The sequence below is a fragment of the Canis lupus genome, chromosome 24 (genome assembly GCF_048164855.1).
Source record: "Canis lupus baileyi chromosome 24, mCanLup2.hap1, whole genome shotgun sequence".
NCBI classification, from domain to species: Eukaryota; Metazoa; Chordata; class Mammalia; order Carnivora; family Canidae; genus Canis; species Canis lupus.
In genome coordinates, this window is record NC_132861.1 from 12,916,807 (window position 1) to 12,935,102 (window position 18,296).

An 18,296-nucleotide genomic window follows, 5' to 3' on the forward strand; every position below is an offset into this window, starting at 1 on the left:
TGCCATTCGTTGGTATAGCTCAGGTTTCTTTATGTGGAGGCAGGGGCAGAAGCTTCAAGGCCCTTTGAGGTCTGGACTTTGCCTAGACCACTCTGCCCCGTTGGGTTTGCAAAAACAGGTCCTAACCTAGAGTCAAAGGGGGAGGGGAAGAGGCTCCTTTCTTTTTTTTTTTTTTTAAATCTTCCTTTTCTGTAATTTTATTATTTTTTTAAGATTATTTATTTATTCATAGAGACACAGAGAGAGAGGCAGAGACACAGGCAGCGGGAGAGGCAGAGGGAGAGCAGGCTCCATGCAGAGAGCCCACCGCGGGACCGATCCAGGGACTCCAGGATCACACCCTAGGCTGCAGGCGGCGCTAAACCACTGCGCCAGCGGGGCTGCCCAAGAGGCTCCTTTTTTTTTTTTTTTTTTATGGTGAAAAATTTATATTTAGATTTATAGCCGGCTGGACTCAGTTTAGATGATCCCAATTTTGTTGGCAACATCCAAAGCATCATAGTCAGGAGCCAGTCGAACATATGCTTTCTTCTCTCCATCAGGCCTGATCAAGGTGTTGACCTTGGCCACATCAGTGTCATAGAGCTTCTTCACAGCCTGTTTGATCTGGTGCTTGTTGGCCTTGACATCCACAATGAACACAAGTGTGTTGTTGTCTTCTATTTTCTTCATGGCTGACTCAGTAGTTAAGGGGAACTTGATGATGGCAGAGTGATCAAGCTGGTCTCTCCCGGGGGCGCGCTCTCGAGGATATCTGGGCTGCCTGCGGAGACGCAGGGTCTTGGGTGGTGGGAATGTAGGTGACGTGCGGATCTTCTCTTTCTTGTGACTGTGCTGCCTTTCAGCACCGCTCTCTTAGCTTTCAAAGCCTTTGCTTTGGCTTCGGCTTTGGGAGGGGCAGGGGCTTCCTTCTTTGCCTTCCGCCTTCGCCATCTTCGTGAAAGGGATCAAGAGGCTCCTTTCTTGAAGGGGGTTGCTGCACCATACAGTGGCCGTGTTTTTCAATCTACCATACCACTGTTGACATGGTTACCTTTTTCATTTCGGTCTAGATATTAGGCTGGAGTTTGGCCAAGAAAATGATTGTGAATTATTCTTTGGCCCTTCTAAACACTACCTGTGATAGAGACAACTGGTCCAATGGAAGAGCTTCTGTTTCATAAATCTTATGATTGCTACAGAGGCCATGGTTAATGTGTCATGCCTTGTTGGGGCTGCTGGCCTCCTAAGAGTACCATAATACCAGTGAGGAAGCACAGCTGATCTTCAGACTGAGTGTGGGGAGCCCTGCAGCTTCTCTTGACTTATATCATCAAATCTCTGATGCAGCATCTTCTCTGGAGGATGTGAGGAAGCTGAATGCTTTGAGGAAAGGGGAAAGGAGTGGACTGACCCTTATGGATGGTTAGGTACTTTGACTTACATATGCAGTTTGACTCAATCCTCAGAGGTAGGGACAGTACTCTCAAATATGAAGAAACGGAGGCTTACATAAATTAAATACTTTCCCTAAGATCACAGCAGTGGTAAGTAAAGCTGGAATCATCCCAGGCTGATGTGTGTGACTGCCAAGCTCCCCTCCTCCTACCATGCCTTACAGTCTAAATGAAAAGGGGAGAAAGAAAAGAACATCGATGAGAATGTGTTGGTCTTTCCCTTCTTTCAAAACTATCTCTCCTTGGAGCTTTGCCATCTCCAAAGAATGTGAGACGCCGCTGCTACTCCAGCCTGAAGTGGCCTTGGGAGATTCCACTGTTGCGTGCAGGAGACACAAGTAAAGTCTCCATTGAGACTGGATTTTAATCACATGGGTTTTCTTATCAAGGACCTCCCAAAAAATTCAAGTCAGAAGAGGATCCCCTTGAACAATTCAAGTCCATAAGAACCTGATTTTTAGAAAGATGATTTTATTTTAAAAAGAGAGAGAGGTGGGGAGGGGGAGAGGAAGAAGGAGAGAGAAACTCAAGCAGACTGTGCACTGAGCAGGGAGCCTGGCACCAGGCTGAATCTCATGACCCTGAGATCACGACCTGAGCCAAAACTGAGAGTCAGACGCTTGACCGACTATACCACCCAGGAGCGCCTTTTTGTTTATTTCTTAAGAATATGATTTTATATGGGCTTTCAAACTGCTCTCCTCTATGTGGCTTCACATGAGGTCAGATTACATAAAAGGATGGATAAGCCAAACCAGCACTTTGATCCTGGAAAAGTTCTCATCATCAGTGAGATCCTGTGAAGAAGCCAGGGCTGCCCTCTGCCAGATTGCTTCCTAGGAATCAATCAAATTGAGTACACGTTCTCTGTGTACCTTTTAGATCCCAGAAACCTCAAAGACTCAGAACTTTTTCTTAATGAGACTGGAGTATAGGGAAGGACCCTAGTGTGTATTTGACCCCCAGAGCAGATGCCATGCATATTGGGGGAGGGGGAGGATGCATGTACTGAGCCCTTCCTAAGCACAGGCTCTGTACATGGTAGCTCAAATGAACTTCTTCATAACTACCCAATGTGCACACTTTTAACTTTGTTTAATACAGATTGAAACCCCGAGGCTCAGAGAAACCGTGTGGTTTACTGAGGATTACACACTTAGGAGTGTCTAGCCCAGGATTCAAAACAGGTCATTCTGATTTTGAAATTGGTACTCTTTCCACCAACATGTACCCAACATATCTTGAATGACAAAATCTAGGAATTAAGGAAAACCAGAGTTTGGCTTCTGGGGTTTAGAACGAAGAGCTTATGTTTGTGAGAAAAACACAACTGTCTGAGAGCATTCTCCTAGAGGGAGTTACTTTTCAGTGTAGGATGGACACAACACATGCTTTCATTTCTTTTTTCTTTCTTTGTTTCTTTCATCAAAGAAATTTTCAAATATACTATACAAGCAGGGTTAATTATAGTCATCCTGTTGCACATTATATCTCCAGATGATTTACCTTGTTGATTAACAGTCCTCATAACATTTATCAAAAATGGAAGCATTTCTTTCGAGCCCTGTTGTGTCTTGGATCTCTCCTCCCCCACTAGATCATTCCTTTCAGATATTCAAATCTGCAAGAAGTCGAGAAAGAGGAAGAGTGTTTTACTTCTTCCTTGATCAATTAATTGGAGAGGGGCACTTTTTAATACCAGAATATGGCTGTGTTCATCCAAATCTGAGAAAAACCCTGTCCTGCCACCAAACAGTGGAAATGTGGTCCAACGGGTACATGTCTTAGATGAAAATTATAAGGACTGGTGATATATATACTGTTTGATTTTTTTTTTTAATTATTGTTTTCTTTTTCTAAGTTGGCATTAGAGCAACTGAAAGTAGATGTAAACAGAGCAGAAAGGCAGAGCTGTATTAAGGAGATAGCAAACAATTTGAAAAGGCAGTGTAAACTCTTGTTAAGGCATTGCACCTATGATTAATGGTATTGTTTTCTTTTTGGGAAACACTGTTTAGCTCTCTTTTTCCACATAATGTCTCCTGCTGGATCAGATTTTTGTTCTCAGTTTTTTGGAAATGTTTATAGCTTCAAAATCTTTTCCATTGAGAATTCTGCTAGAACTGGACCAAAAAAAAAAAAAAAAAAAAAAAGAATTACATGAGAATTGAGCGATTGTATTGTCCTAGAATGGATCTTGTGTACCTATAACTGCTGGAGGGTTGGAGAATATTTGACACACATCATTGATGTTCAAATTAGCAACGATTTTACCACACGCTTCCCCACCCCATTCTGTTCTCAAAACTGCTGAATGAGAAGTAGCCTATGCAAAATATTTGTCACACAGAGTCACTTGGAAGGCAAATGGGAAATTCGGGAAACTAACACAGGAATTTCTCTCTCACCTTAGCCTGTCTCAACTGACATTGAACTTAATAATTCTATATCTGAATACCTCTTTTTAGGGGCAGTGAAATTCTAAAATGTTGAGATAGAGTTGTTTTGGACTTTGAGTCCAAGCAGATGGGCATGGGATTGCCTTTCTGGAATAATTCACTCACCATTTTGGGAGAATGTTAAAGACAAACTTGCTTGGAAATTTCTTTTAAGGATTATATTTTCTTAGAATGTTCTGGAATGGTATGCTTTCTGGTGTGATTTCATAAGGAAAAGCATGGATCATATCAAATTTGATTCTCCTGATGCCTGTTTCATAACCAGTAATCCTACTAGGTCTATGTGCAACTTTCCATGGAATTCAGGCATGTGTAGACTATTTTTTTTGAAGACTATGTTATTTTGAATATTTTAACAAGTCACTTACAAGGTGCTCAAGAATATTCATCAATTAACCCGTTTTTTTATTTCAAGATGTAAGCATAGTTGTGTTCGTTGTACTATATGTTTGCCGTTGACTGTTTTATTTTGTGAAGTTAACTGAATTTTACTGAAGTGAATCACTTAAGTGTAGAGAAGAATTTATGACTCCCTATGCTCAAAAATATGTCCTTTGAAAACAAGGTATACATAGTTATGAGGTGATCTCTGTTTGTTGACTTAGATAATCTTCTACATTTCTTGGTATTCACCTAATCTACTTGTAGGTGACTCATGACCTAACAGGCTACTCAGGGCTGAGAGCCCTTCAAAAGGAAGTACTTGTTTCTGATTCATCTTCCCAGCTCTGAATCCAGTACAGTACCTGGTACACAGTAATCTCTCAATAAGTGCTGGTTGAACTGACTGTAACGTATCATAGCCATTCCTCTGGATCTCACTTGTAGAAGTCATGGTTCCACATTGGTTCACTTTCTAATTACCTTATATGGAAGTGTGGGTGGAGGAGGTTGATGGAAATATGCCCAAGAGCTGGTAGTCCACCTCCCAGCACATCTGTAATGTTGTGTTCCTTCCTTGAGGGCCATCCTCTGATTCTAGTGACCCCTTTCTTGTCTTTGTCTGAGCTAATCATGTTCTCCTGAATTGAATCTAGACTTAGGATTCAAAATGAGGATTTAAGCTGCCCAGCCACTAGAGAAATCGTTCCCAAGAGATACTTTCTTTAGATGAGCCCTCCTGCTGGGAAATTCTTAGCTGGTCAAGGTTCCCAAACTGCACAGAAGAAAGACAGTTGATTGGAAACCTTAATTTTTAGGTGCGCCAATTTACCCTAAAGATACTAGGTGATGTTACTGCTCCTGCTATTGTTTTTTTTTGCTATCTTAGAGAAGGACTTTTGGGTTGGAAACTATTTCCTCTTGGCTCTGGACCGTCCCCAGGGTAAGCTAGGAAGACAAAACAGGTTAAGAGGAGGGACAAGTTAAGTCCTGATGTAATCATGCAAATGAAAGCTCTTTTTTTTTTTTTTTTTTTTTAATTCCTCTCATTGCTTCACCTCCATCTGAGACTTCTTCCACAATTTCCAAAAGCACAGCATGACCTGGGCAGATCATCTAGAGAATGTTCCTTTGTGGCTTTTATTCTAGTGGCAAGTAAAGTGAGATAAATCCTACATTAAAAAAAAATATGCAAACCAGGGCATTGGAAGAAGATAGTAGGGCTTTTCTCCCCTCAAGGAAAGCAGAATTGTACAGATAAGAGAATTAAGGGTAGTTGATAAAGGAATAACAGTTGCCTAAAAGTAAAGATGAAGCTTGAGAGGGTTTGAAGATTTGTAAATCTTGGAGGGAGAGAGGAAGAGAACCAAATATTTCCTTTACCAAACATACGCTCAGTCTTTGGGTCTTCCTTCAACACTATTCTTGTATGAGAATGTCCCTCACTTCCTGGGCTGGGCTAGTGTCCCCACATCTGGTACTTTGCTATGAAAACGCACAGATGTAATTTTATGTTTGCATATAAAGTAATTTGTAAGTATAAAATCTATATATATCCATATTTCCTTGTTTCTTTAGCTGTTCAGCCTAAATTATAAGCACTTTAAAGAAAGCGATCTTGTTTGTCTTGTTTATGATTGTATCCTTCTCTTAGTATATGTTGAAAATATTATGTGGAGGAATAAATGCTAAGGTGAAACATCAGAGAAATCTACAAGGTGAGGGGTGAGAGAAAGGGGTCATATGGGGAATGTAGTAGGAAAAAAACCAGGGTTGGCTGGCAGTAAAAGAGAGATAAGAAGGATAGATAAATGAGGGGAATAAGTTCCCAGACTCTTAGGATCGTGTTTGGGAGTCCAACCCTTAACCCTGTTCATCAGTCTCATCTCGGGGAGTTGATGCCTTAACTTTGTAGGGACAGATCCAGAACTGGAGACTTTCTTGCCTCTCTATAGAGTTCTTCCTTCTGGTGTTATGTAACTTCTGCTTACTGATTTTGGGCTTATCCTCTAGAGTTGGTTGGTACATAGGATATTTTAAAGCCCATTAGGTGGATGGCCAACTGGGAGCAAAAATTGGTGTTTTGTTTCATTTGTTCTTCCATCAGAGTTGTGATATCTCGGATGATATCAAAACCACTAATTCTAGAAATAAAATTTCAGATAGGTTAATGAGAGTGTATGAGTAAAAATGCCCTGAGAATATTCCCTCGGTTTGGAGTATAAATGAATTTAAAGTCTTAACAAATATTTGTAAGGAAGACCTTGCTATCATACACTGAAGTGAGTGAAAACCATTCAGTAAATTATTTCTTTAAAAATTGAGATACTTCTGCTGGAACCGTACTGCTTTTTAGTGGCTTACTTTCTCTTCCAGAGGCTTGGCTTTCAGCAAAACTTGTAGAACATTATTAGTTCCATCTGAGATAAGATTTTTTTTTTTAAGATTTTATTTTATCTATTTATTCATGAGAGACCTACAGAGAGAGGCAGAGACACAGGCAGAGGGAGAAGCAGGCTCCATGCAGGCAGCCCGATGTGGGACTCAATCCCGGGACCAGGATCACACCCTGAGCAGAAGGCAGACGCTCAACCACTGAGCCACCCAGGCGTCCCAAGATTTTTTTTTTTAAAGTTTGTGAAACCTTAGGAAGATTACAAATATTTACCATGTAAATTAAGCAAGTCTTAAGAAATCATGAAAATTAAAGGAAGCCAGAATTAAAAAGAACAGTTCAGTAACATACCCATCCCATTGTTTAAGCGGGATTAGTCTCCAAAATATGTGTAATGAAAAGCAATTGTATTTCAAATTGTTTAATTTAGAAGGAAACTGATTTTGACAACAGAAACACAATGGTCAAGAATAGTGTTTTAATGAGCCTTAGAAAGTATGCTAACATGGCTTTCAAAAAGTCAATTCCCCAATGATGGATAACTTAATCGCACACACTTGGCCATTTAAATCTTCAGAGGTCAGAGGGTTTGTATACATAATTGGTTACAAAGGCGGAGATCTCTCAACTTGCCTCTTAGGGAGGGAATTTATAAAGCACCATCTTTATAGACCGTTTAAAGGACTCCAGAAAAAAGTTCTCTATGTAGTTTCAGCTTCATAAACTGGATCAGTGTGAGCCTACAATTAATGTGGGAATCTTATCACACTCTGCCTGCCAACCTTATTTTGTTTTTCCGGTTTTTATACACAAACCAAATGGTATTTTGTCATTATTTGTAATAGATTATAAAGTTGAAGAATATATAAAGAGACCAAACATGGATTAGCTGTAGTAATGTTTTTGGCTTTTCCTTGCTGGATAGATAGGGTTAACATGCACTCTTGCCTGTCTGCCTCCTTGCTAGCTAGCCTTCCTCGTTTTATTACACATATATTTTAAGGTAGTATTTTGGATTCAAAATTAAAACCTCAGCACAGTGCATTTTTATGGTTACTTAATAACCTCACAACATACAAGTCCATGATATACTCATTTTTTTTTTTTTTCCTGGAAAGAACTGTGTGAATCTCAGATTAATTGTGTGACATAACAGATTGTAGGCAGTGGCTACACTAAAATTTAAAAGTTCCAATTCCTGTTCTGTTTTACCATTCTATGGTAAGTTCCTATATTGAATTGATGAAATGTTTCCACATCTACTTTGGGATGCTTTCCTTCCTGATGGAACCCACAGGGTTCTATGTAAGTAACTTGTCCATGAAATTCGGGTACCTGCTCCCATCGTCTCCAATAGATGACTGGCCCCTTGGCCTTGAGCAGTAATGGACACAGAGCATTTGATAAAATACTTGGTAGTAGATCAAACTGTAATCCTGATGTAATGCAGAATGGGGAAAACTTCAGGTTTTAAATTGTGGGTTGCACTTTTTTTTTTTTTTTAACTATACTATACTTCCAGGCTGATAATTGTTTGCATGTGTATAAAAGCTTTAACCATTAAATATTTTTTATTGAAGGATACATGTATTGACATACAATGTTATGTTAGTTTCAGGAATAATTGTTTATTTAAAAATAATATGGAGGGGCACCTGGGTGGTTGAGCTTTTGTCTTAGACTCAGGTCATGATCCTGAGGTCCTGAGATTGAGTCCCGCATGAGGCTCCCTGCGGGGAGCCTGCTTCTCCCTCTGCCTGTGTCTCTGCCTCTCATGAATAAATAAATAAAATCTAAAAAATAATAATAATATGGAGATACCTTTGGCAGAACTGAAACTTGGATTTGTAAAGAAGATATTAGAGATTATAAGATTGATGCTAAGGCACTTCAAGCATTTTATTAATGCTACTACCATTCTTAACAATGCAGCTCCATGCAAGTGCTCTCTTGCCTGTAAACATTCTGTCTCTGACCCTACTGCATTGTGTTAGAGCACTGTGATTCTGGAGAGGATGCACCAAGTGCTGAAAGATTAACAAAACAGTTACTTCTATTAAACTAAGTGTTGTGTATTTAATCCTACATATACTGCATGTATTTTCATTGAAACGGCACCTCTACTGAGCAATCCCTTTTCAGGTGTTCAGAACCAGAAATTTAATACATTCTGAATTTCAGGTGTTCATAGCCTGAAATTTAATACATTCTGGCCTGAAATGACTTGTGATTCAACATGAACAGTTGAATTATGAACAGTTGGTAATTATGATCTATTCTATATGAGGTGGCATCAGGCCAGTTTGCCCACAGTCCCCTGAACAGCAACACGGGGGAAGAATAGAGGCCAGCGGGGATGTACTCCAAATGTAATGCGTTTCCTGCTACTGATAGAGAAGCACTACCTAACAGACAAAATCTTCCTCTATGCCTTTTTAGGGTGTGAACATTGTTCTTTTCCTCTCCCTTTGCATAACCAGTTGAAGGCCTGCCAGACTTCACTAAATACTTTACGAGCCATGTCTCGTGCCCTGTCAACCAGATCTTGACCCTTGCTCCAGGCAGCTCAGATAACTTCCATGACATCCTATGATAAATTGAAATGACATGTCGTTAGACAGCTCTGTGGAGGTGGTTTTTGAACTCATTCAATAAGAGAACAGTGGTGTGGGAGTGGAGCATTTTTGGGAAAAAGGTACCTCCTTGGTCGGCAGGAGATTTCTCACTAACCAACCTTAATTAACTCTGATGTCACATGAAAAGGAGCTGTGCATGGGTACAGGTCATTGGGAGGGTAGGCTCCTGATGGTAGCCCAGTGACAGGCCTAATGATAAATGAAGGCGCCCTGTTAAAGCATGACCGTCCAAGAAGCCAGTGTCAAGTAAAAAGCTAGAGAAGTACACTGAAGATGTGCCCCTCATAAACACCAATTGTAGGGATGTTGAAGTTTTTCAGAGTACTTTGGTAAGCATCTTAAACTACACAGAATTTTCTCTTCTAAATGACTTTCATAAAGGAAAAATGAGTAAAGCCAATAACTCATGCATGGATAGGTTGGATAGACTGTCCAAGTTCTGATTATTTTAGACATTGGCCACATCATTTGCTAATAGCATGGTGTCCTTTATGCCTTGCACTGCAAGAGCTATTTATGGATTTTGTCAACTGACAATTAAAATATGAGTTGTAAGACAGCTTTAAAACACACTATAGAAGAATTATTCAAATGAATATGTCTATAGCCAACGTTGACTACTGAAATTAAACATTTACATAATTTCTTCACTTGTTTTTTTACACTTGAATTCAAGACATAAATGCTATGTAAATGACTATCTTAAATTTTCTATTAAAACATGGAGATGAGACGCTTGGCATTTCAAATCTAATGATTTGGGGATTACTTTGAATAGCAAAAACTCTAAAGCAAGAAGCTAGTGAATTTTTTTTGAGGGTCTGTGTGGTGAAAGAGTGAGTTTAACATCAGGTAAAGATGTAAAGGACAATAGCAAGTTCCTGGGATTAGCAACTTTCTATAGCTTAAATGTATGGCTGCTGTAGCTACTTCAGCATCCAGTCCTTTGTGGATTCTGAAGAACAATAATACAATTACCCTAACCTAAAATAGCCGGTATTTGCCCATTCAAAAGTTGCGGATAATCTTATCAACATAAGGGATTAGTCATCAGTAAATCACAGTTTCATGCTCTTGCCAAATACGCATCTATTTCCAAATTCCAGCTAAAAAGAGCTTTCCTTATGCCTAGAGCAATGGAGAATACAATTCAAACAACCCCCAAACATCTTTCACTTCTGAACCGCTTCCCCCACACCTCAAAGTTGATGTATATGCAGAGAAAAGTGTGCGTCCAAGTAGATTGGTATGGACACATGCCTGTCTATAAGTTAAAATCCTTTTTTCTTTAGGGTTTTCCTTGACTCAATGGCAATTGTTTTTTGGGGAAAAATAATATTTTGAAAACAAATATCATGCCTAATCATGAGACTCAAGCTCTGCTGCAATACAAATCCCTGTGGCTTTCCTATTTCGATGTGGTCTGTTGGTAGATGGAATATGAACCCTTCAGTCTTTTTCCATCATGCTAAAAATGAGAGAGCGCAACATGCATATTATAATGCCCTCTGTCAACATGTGCACTGTCAGCTTAGCTAGTGGTGTGGTCTTCATTTAAGACAGCCATTCTAATAGTGCATTCGGTTATAAGGTTATAAGAGTATAAGGTTATATACACTTCATATTACCTGAAAAATGCTTTCATAGAGGCACTACACAGAGGCTGAGACCAAGATTTAGCTTTTATTAAGCACTGGAACCCTGTAGAAATTAACATCCCAAACAAAATTGTGGTAGTTTCTAGAAGTTTGGTTCACCTGCCATTGTATTCTTAACCTTTCTCTCAGCCTTGCCGCCAACCAGAAAGATTCTATAAAATTTAGTCTGTGAGACTTAAGCTTTTAATAACTTACATCTTGGAGAAAGAATATCTTCTTTTATTATGAATTATGTTTAATTAACCTCACAAAACCTTGGTAAAGGCTCATGGTCTTAACATCAAATTTTGGAAACAGGATACTTGGGGACTTAAATAAAGAGATCATTTATCATGTAGGATTATGTACTATTGAAAACATGGTATGCAAAATCAAAGACAGATGCATCTCATTTGAAATAAATCTAATATACAAAGCTTTGTATTAAGAAAATAAATCAGAAGTGAATTTTTGTATAAAAGGAAGCACCAATAGGTTTCTTTGGAGAGTTGTAGTGGGATAATTTTCAATGTGATTCAGTTTGCTAAAATTCTAACTTAAATAGTTAAAATTCAAAATACGCCATTAGAAGTGACTTAAAATTAACATCAAAGTAAATTTCAAAGGTTGTAATTTGGAGAAACCATGAGGTTTTTTGCAAAATGCCTGCAAAACTTAAAAATCAATGTTATCGAGCATGAAAGAAAAATGATTTCTCCAAAATCAGCCTTCTACAGCTTTAAGCTGGAAAAAGAACTAGTATGACATCTAATACCAATTGGGTCATGTGTGGCAGCTAAGTTCAAAATAGCTCCATATTCTGTGTCTTCAATTTATCTTTGTGATTAGTCGTAAGTTTTTCTTTTTTAATGGTTTCATTAAGGTAAAATTCATATACCATAGAACTCGCCATTTTTATTTTTTTTATTATTATTTTTTTTAATAATAATTTTTTTTTAATATTTTTTTTTTTTTTTTTTTTATTCATGATAGGCACACAGTGAGAGAGAGAGAGGCAGAGACACAGGCAGAGGGAGAAGCAGGCTCCATGCACCGGGAGCCTGATGTGGGATTCGATCCCGGATCTCCAGGATCGCGCCCTGGGCCAAAGGCAGGCGCCAAACCGCTGCGCCACCCAGGGATCCCAGAACTCGCCATTTTTAATTGCATAATTCAGTGTTTTTTAAATGTATTCAGAGTTGGGCAACCGTTCAACCGCTCTCTCATTTTAGAACATTTTCACTACCCTAGGAAGAAACCTCATACCCACTGTTGATCACTCCTCTTCTCCCTCTTCCCCCAGTCCCTCCCCACCACTAATGCACTTGCTGTTTCTGTGAATTGCCTGCATTAGACATTTCATATAAATGGAATCGTATACCATGTGGCCTTTTGTAACAAGCTGCTTTTACTTAGCATGGTGTTTTTGTTTGGGGCTCCTAAGAGAAATTTCTTTTCTCACAATCTGGAAGCTGGAAGTCCAACTTTAAAGTGTCAGCGGGTTTAATTTCTTTGAAGGCCTCTCTGCATATCTTATACATAGCTCCCTTCTCCCTGTGTCCTCAAAGTCTTCTCTGCATGCACCAGCATATTTTCAAGGGTCATCTATGTAGTAGCATGCATATGTACCTCATTCTTTTTTATTGCTGAGTAATATTCCATTGTACAGATATACTATATTTTGTTTATCCATTTGTCATTGATAGACATTATTAGGGTTGTTTCTACTTTTGAACTGTTATGAATAATGCTGCAATAGACACATATTTGTTCACCGGTTCTTATGTGGACAGATGTTTTTAGTTCTCTTGGATAGATATCTAGGAGTAGAATTGCTAGGTTGTATGTTTAAACTGTGTTTAACCATTTGAGGAACTGCCCTACTGTTTTCCAAAGTGATCGTACCACTTTGCAATCTGACCAGCATTATGTGAGGGCTCCAATTTCTCCACATCCTCACCGGCACTTGTCATTGTCTGTCTTTTTAATTTAATCTAACCTAGGAAGTATGAAGTGGTATCTCACTGTGGTTTCGATTGGCATTTTCCCGCATTTTTGCAGCATCTGTTCATGTGCTTATTGGCCATTTATAAATCTTCTTTGGAAGAAGATCTCTTCAGATCCTTTGTCCATTTTTAAAAATTGGGTTATCTTTTTATTAGTCATAATTACTTTTTTGACGTGATTTCCAACTGGTATGTTGGTATCAGTTACTGGAATCTCAGGATCATAGAATTTTTAGGCTAGAAGGAAAGCTAAAAATCTAAGGCCATCCCCTTCTGTTGGCAGATGAATAATCTGAGGCCTAAGTGCATACCCATGGCCACAACAGATCTAGTCAGGAGCCGAACTGGGGAGATTACTGACTAAATCAGAAAGGGAAAAATGTAGATATTTCATGATTTATATTTGGATAAGGGCCCTTTCTTACAGGGAATAACCCTTTGCTTTTAGTATGGTTGAGGTGAAAGAAGGAGTGGCATTTGGAAGGAGGAGGAGCTAGGGGGTTTGTCTTGAAGTTGTATTCAAATAATAAGACACTGTTTTTACTTAGATCAGTAAAAATCACAGTTTTCTAATGACACTTCAAGTCTGACTTTATCTAAGAGTCTTCTCTTAGTTTTAAAATGATGGGCAAGGCTGTTGGATTCATAATGACCTATGGCAGGAGTTTGCTCTATTTGTATCCAGCAGAGTAGCTTTGAAGAACCAGCCTCAATCATTTGGGTTTTGGCTTTGATTGTGAAATAAAGCCATACTTGGACTTGTACTCACTCTCCCCACTGAAGTCAAAGAAAACACTCCATTTTGTCTAATGAAATGAGGGTGGAGTGGAGAATCGTGTCTTAGGACAGTCCGCATTGTGTATGTGCTTTCCTTTTTTTTTTTTTTTTCTTTTTAATATTTTATTTATTTATGACAGATACAGAGAGAGAGAGAGAGGCAGAGACACAGGCAGAGGGAGAAGCAGGCTCCATGCACCGGGAGCCCGATGTGGGATTCGATCCTGGGTCTCCAGGATCACGCCCTGGGCCAAAGGCAGGCGCCAGACCGCTGTGCCACCCAGGGATCCCGCGTATGTGCTTTCAAGTAGATGTTTGGTGTGTGGGGAAGGAAAGGATTTTTGTCAGAGAGTCATGAAGTTCTCTTCTCTTTCTACCTATCTACAATATGGAACAGACAAACACTAAAGAAAATAGACGGGAATAATACCAATTTTGGTGCTCACCTAAATCCATGTACACATACTAGTTTTTTAGTGATATTACACCACTGTGCTTGATACTGAATTCTTTTTTCTTTCTTTTTTCTTTTTTTAAGATTTTATTTATAGATTGGTGACAGACACAGACAGGCAGAGACACAGGCAGAGGGAGAAGCAGGCTTCCTGTAGGGAGCCCCATGCAGGACTCGATTCCAGGACTCTGGGATCATGACCTGAGCCAAAGGCAGATGCTCAACCACTGAGCCACCCAGGTGCCCCTTGATAACAAATTCTCATAAAGAAGCATGTGATAAAGCCTATGTCCATGGTCTGCATTGCTTTTTGTTTTGCTATTTAAATAATAATTTTCCTGACAGCAGGACATCTCCTTGCCTCTCATGATTGCAATAGTCCTCCCCATATGTGGGGGTTTGCTTTCCACGGTTTCAATCCCAGGCTGTCAGCTGTGGCCTGGAAGCAGCGATCCTCCCAACATAAGGTCAGAAGGTCATTAATAGCCTAATGCTCCGTCACAGTGCCCATGAAATCCCCGCTCACCTCATGTCATCACATAGATATTTTATCATCTCATATCATCATGAGGAGAAGGGCGAGTACACTAAGATATTTTGAGAGAAAGAGACCTTATTCATATAACTTTTATTACAGTATAATGTTACAATTCGTCTATTTTATTATCACTTATTGTTGTTAATCTCTTGCTCTGCCAACTTTATAAGTTAAACTATCATAGGTGTGTACGTATAGGAACAAACCTATGTATGTCAGCTTTGGTACTGTTGTGGTTTAAGGCATCCCCTGGGGCATCTTGGGATGTCTCCCTGCAGATAAGGGGAGACTGCTGTATATTGTAGTGGACTTTGATGAAAACAGTAGTTCACAGACCACCTAATTCACCAAGGGGACAATAATTTGTTTAAACTAGACTTTTAGACCACCGTGGCAAACAGTGGAAAGTTCTGATCCCCATCTGAGCTTTACAAGGGGAGAATCCCTGTTAAATGCTAGCACTCCACCCTTGGAAATAAAGTATCCTGTGGATTCGCTTCTAATTGGGCAATGTGACTCTGAGCTACTTGCTAGGATAGCAAACTGATTTTCACATGCGTGACAATGTATATGGATATGTACATATTTATATCTCTACTGAAATGGAGAAAGTGTCTCTACTGAAATGGAGAAAGTGCTGACCTACAGTAGATACTAAAAAAATGTTGTTAAGTCAGATCTTTGTTTCTCAAATGGGTATGTGGACATTAAATTGCCTTAAATAAGTGTTTTAAGGCCTAATGTGACTTGAGAGCATTTGAGGAATAATTATTTCACTTTCCTTTTTCCCCTATTAGTTTTCCTGTTGAACTGTAGTCTTGGCACCTCCGTTAATCTTTATGAGATTCCAGTTTCCTATTAACTGAAGAATGATGGTATGCTCAGAGCATCCAGTTCCTTGGAAATAGTTTTCTTTCTACTTCTCTTTTCCTTTGTTTAATCAACTTCTTTAATCTAGCTTCCTCATTCTGAGTGCAAAATTCATTGATGTCAGTGGAAACTAATTATATAGCAAAATATTTTTCTTAGCATTTTCCACCTAAACTTTCCAATAACTGTTATTTTCTGTGTCTTATTTAACTGCTCAGTTGTGATGCTTGCTTTTGGTGGGAGGATGGAATAAGGAGTGCAGGAAGGAGCGTGTGGGTGGTGTACTCTTAAGGAGATCTTCTCTAGATGACACTTCCCTCAGCTGTGATTTGGGTGGGTCTTTGAGGTCAAAGCTTCTTTCTGATAACAGTCAGGAGTACTGGTTTTCTAAGATGCTGATAAAGATTCTTATGATTTGGAAATGAAATAGCAGGCAGTGGGGTTCATGTCATGTCATAAAAAGGGACACTTCTTTCCCCTGGCTTCTCTTGGATGAGAAAGCTCACCATCTGCACATAAACCACAGAGACATCCCGAAGTAATGCCAGAACTTTCTGCAAGAAACTTCGCTGGAGTTTTTTTCTAGCACATGAACAACTACTCAATTAAATCTCCAGAGTTCTATGCCACAAAGAAGGGTAGAAATTATTCTAGCCTGGAAATTTTTCAGGATAGGTGTTATCAGTTGCTGGCTGTGGCTTTAGAAACACTTAGTATTCTCAAGGATCACTGATTTTGAGCTATATGTTGCCTCAGGAAACTCACATAGATGAGTAAAGTATAAAATCCTTCCCTGGGTACCTGAATGGGTTGACTGGTTCTATGAGGTTATTTGATAGACCAACTGGATCTATATGAAACAGTGATTTTAATTTAAATTAGTTAATATCAAGTCATTTTTTTTTCCTGGTAGTAATTTGATACCAGGACCTATTATGTATAAAAATTACTTTTTACGTTAATTTTTATCACCAGCAATACCAGAGATGCAGATTAAGTTAATGTGATGTCTTTGCAATTACATCTCAGCAAAATATTCTCTGACAGAAGTGGGGGAAAGCATTTCTGCTAGATGGCAGTGACTGGGCATCTGCCACACATCAGGTAGCATCACCACTTAGATGACACAGCGCTGAATCCACATACCATGCCTGCAAGATAGATCATGGGTTTTCTGGTTTTATGCATGAGAATATTAAAGAGCAACAATTAAGGAATGCCAAGGCCATGTAGCTAGTAAATGGAGAAATTAAGCTTCAAATGCACATTTTTAAGCTGAGTCTCGTTTTTGCGATACTAGGACCCACAAGTAACTCTAGAGAGCACTGCTATACTTAACCTTGGAATTTGACATGTGTATCTCATCTCACAGATCTGTGATCTAACATTAAAACCTAGAGGATTCAGCTCAGTCTTCTATCTTTAATTCCACTGCATGAACCTGTTTTTTAAGTAAAAAGGTATTTCCTAGGATTGGCTCCAAGTTTGGCTTAAATTTTCTTCTAAGAATAGCCATCTCCTAATGCTTGTCCCTGCTAATCCTGGGCCCCTGATCTCCTGCTTTTACCAGGCATCTGCAGCTGCCTTTGCAGGAGGAGGGAGAGGGGGCAGGGAGAGGCCAGAGAGATCCTTATTGATATTTATTGTGATGAGTCCATACCCAATGCCACTTCAGGAGAGGATCATCCTCTATAGCACCAGTGGCTCCCAGGATCATGGGACTGGAAATGTCAGAAACGGAGTCAGAGATCCAAGGTCATCTAGCCCAGCTTCTCATTCTATAGATAAGAGAACTGAGATCTGGAGAGAGAGGTGGCTTGGCTAGTAGCACACAGAGTCCCTAGGGTGGATATTATTATTATAGTGTGTAGAGATGTGTAGATTTCTAGGCACTTTTGCTTGGCTTATCTCATTATCTCACAGCATTCCCCATGAAGTATGCTTGTCAAATGTCACGTAGAGATGAATAGTTCCCTTTTTTCTGTTCCATTATAGAGGGAACTTGGAAATTATGTAAGACAAACCAAAAGGCTTCTAAAACTGATTTTGGTCTATAATTGGTTTTCCAAATGAAGAAACTGGTTTAGAAAGAGAAATGACTCGCCCAAAATATCATGGCCTTACTAATCACTGAGCTATGTCTAGAACCCAGGAAATTTCTATACTTTGTATTTGGAAAAAAATGATCGGCGAGGCCTGTATCCAGTTTTGAGTGACACTGACATTTAATCCTGAGAGTTGTTAATGCTACTTTATATTCCTAACATGGCTGCATTTAGAAACATGTTTGAATCTATTAATGTTCTAAATTAATGGGTTTGGGGATATTATTGAAATCATTTGGCAAAGTAGGACATATATTTGTGAAGAAGGCTTGGACTAGAAAAAAATTGTGAATTAAGAGAATTTAATATTACCCTACCTTTTTGCATACACAAATAAGTTAAAGATTAAAAGTTACCTTCATGGAAAGATAAGACTTTTAAAAAGAGAGAGAGAAGGCAATTTGCAAATAATGCATTTCCAAAATTTGTTTTCCAGGATCTAGTTCAGGCTCAAAATTAAAAGGTCCTGAACTGAGTTTAAAAGGCACCCAGCACGTCATGCAAGCAGGCCAGACACTGTATCTCAAATGTAGGTAAGTGACTGTTGGTTTGGGGATAACCTGATTGCCTTTTTATTTTATTTATTTTATTTATTTTTAAAG

At 39.1% G+C, this 18,296-nt stretch overlaps 1 protein-coding gene and 1 pseudogene across 5 annotated transcripts in view; one reads left to right on the top strand and one right to left on the bottom strand.

Annotated features, from left to right (window-relative positions):
* The window catches only part of FLT1 (fms related receptor tyrosine kinase 1), a 178,921-nt gene that overhangs the window by 9,960 nt on the left and 150,665 nt on the right, over nt 1–18,296 (top strand). For all 5 annotated transcript variants that reach the window (XM_072795627.1, XM_072795628.1, XM_072795626.1 and 2 more), the window contains exon 2: nt 18,131–18,227. In XM_072795627.1, the coding sequence (XP_072651728.1) occupies nt 18,193–18,227 (35 nt within the window). In that variant the 5' untranslated portion in view covers nt 18,131–18,192. The remainder of the gene's footprint in view (nt 1–18,130; nt 18,228–18,296) is intronic.
* Nucleotides 427–4,730, bottom strand: LOC140616548 (large ribosomal subunit protein uL23-like; annotated as a pseudogene).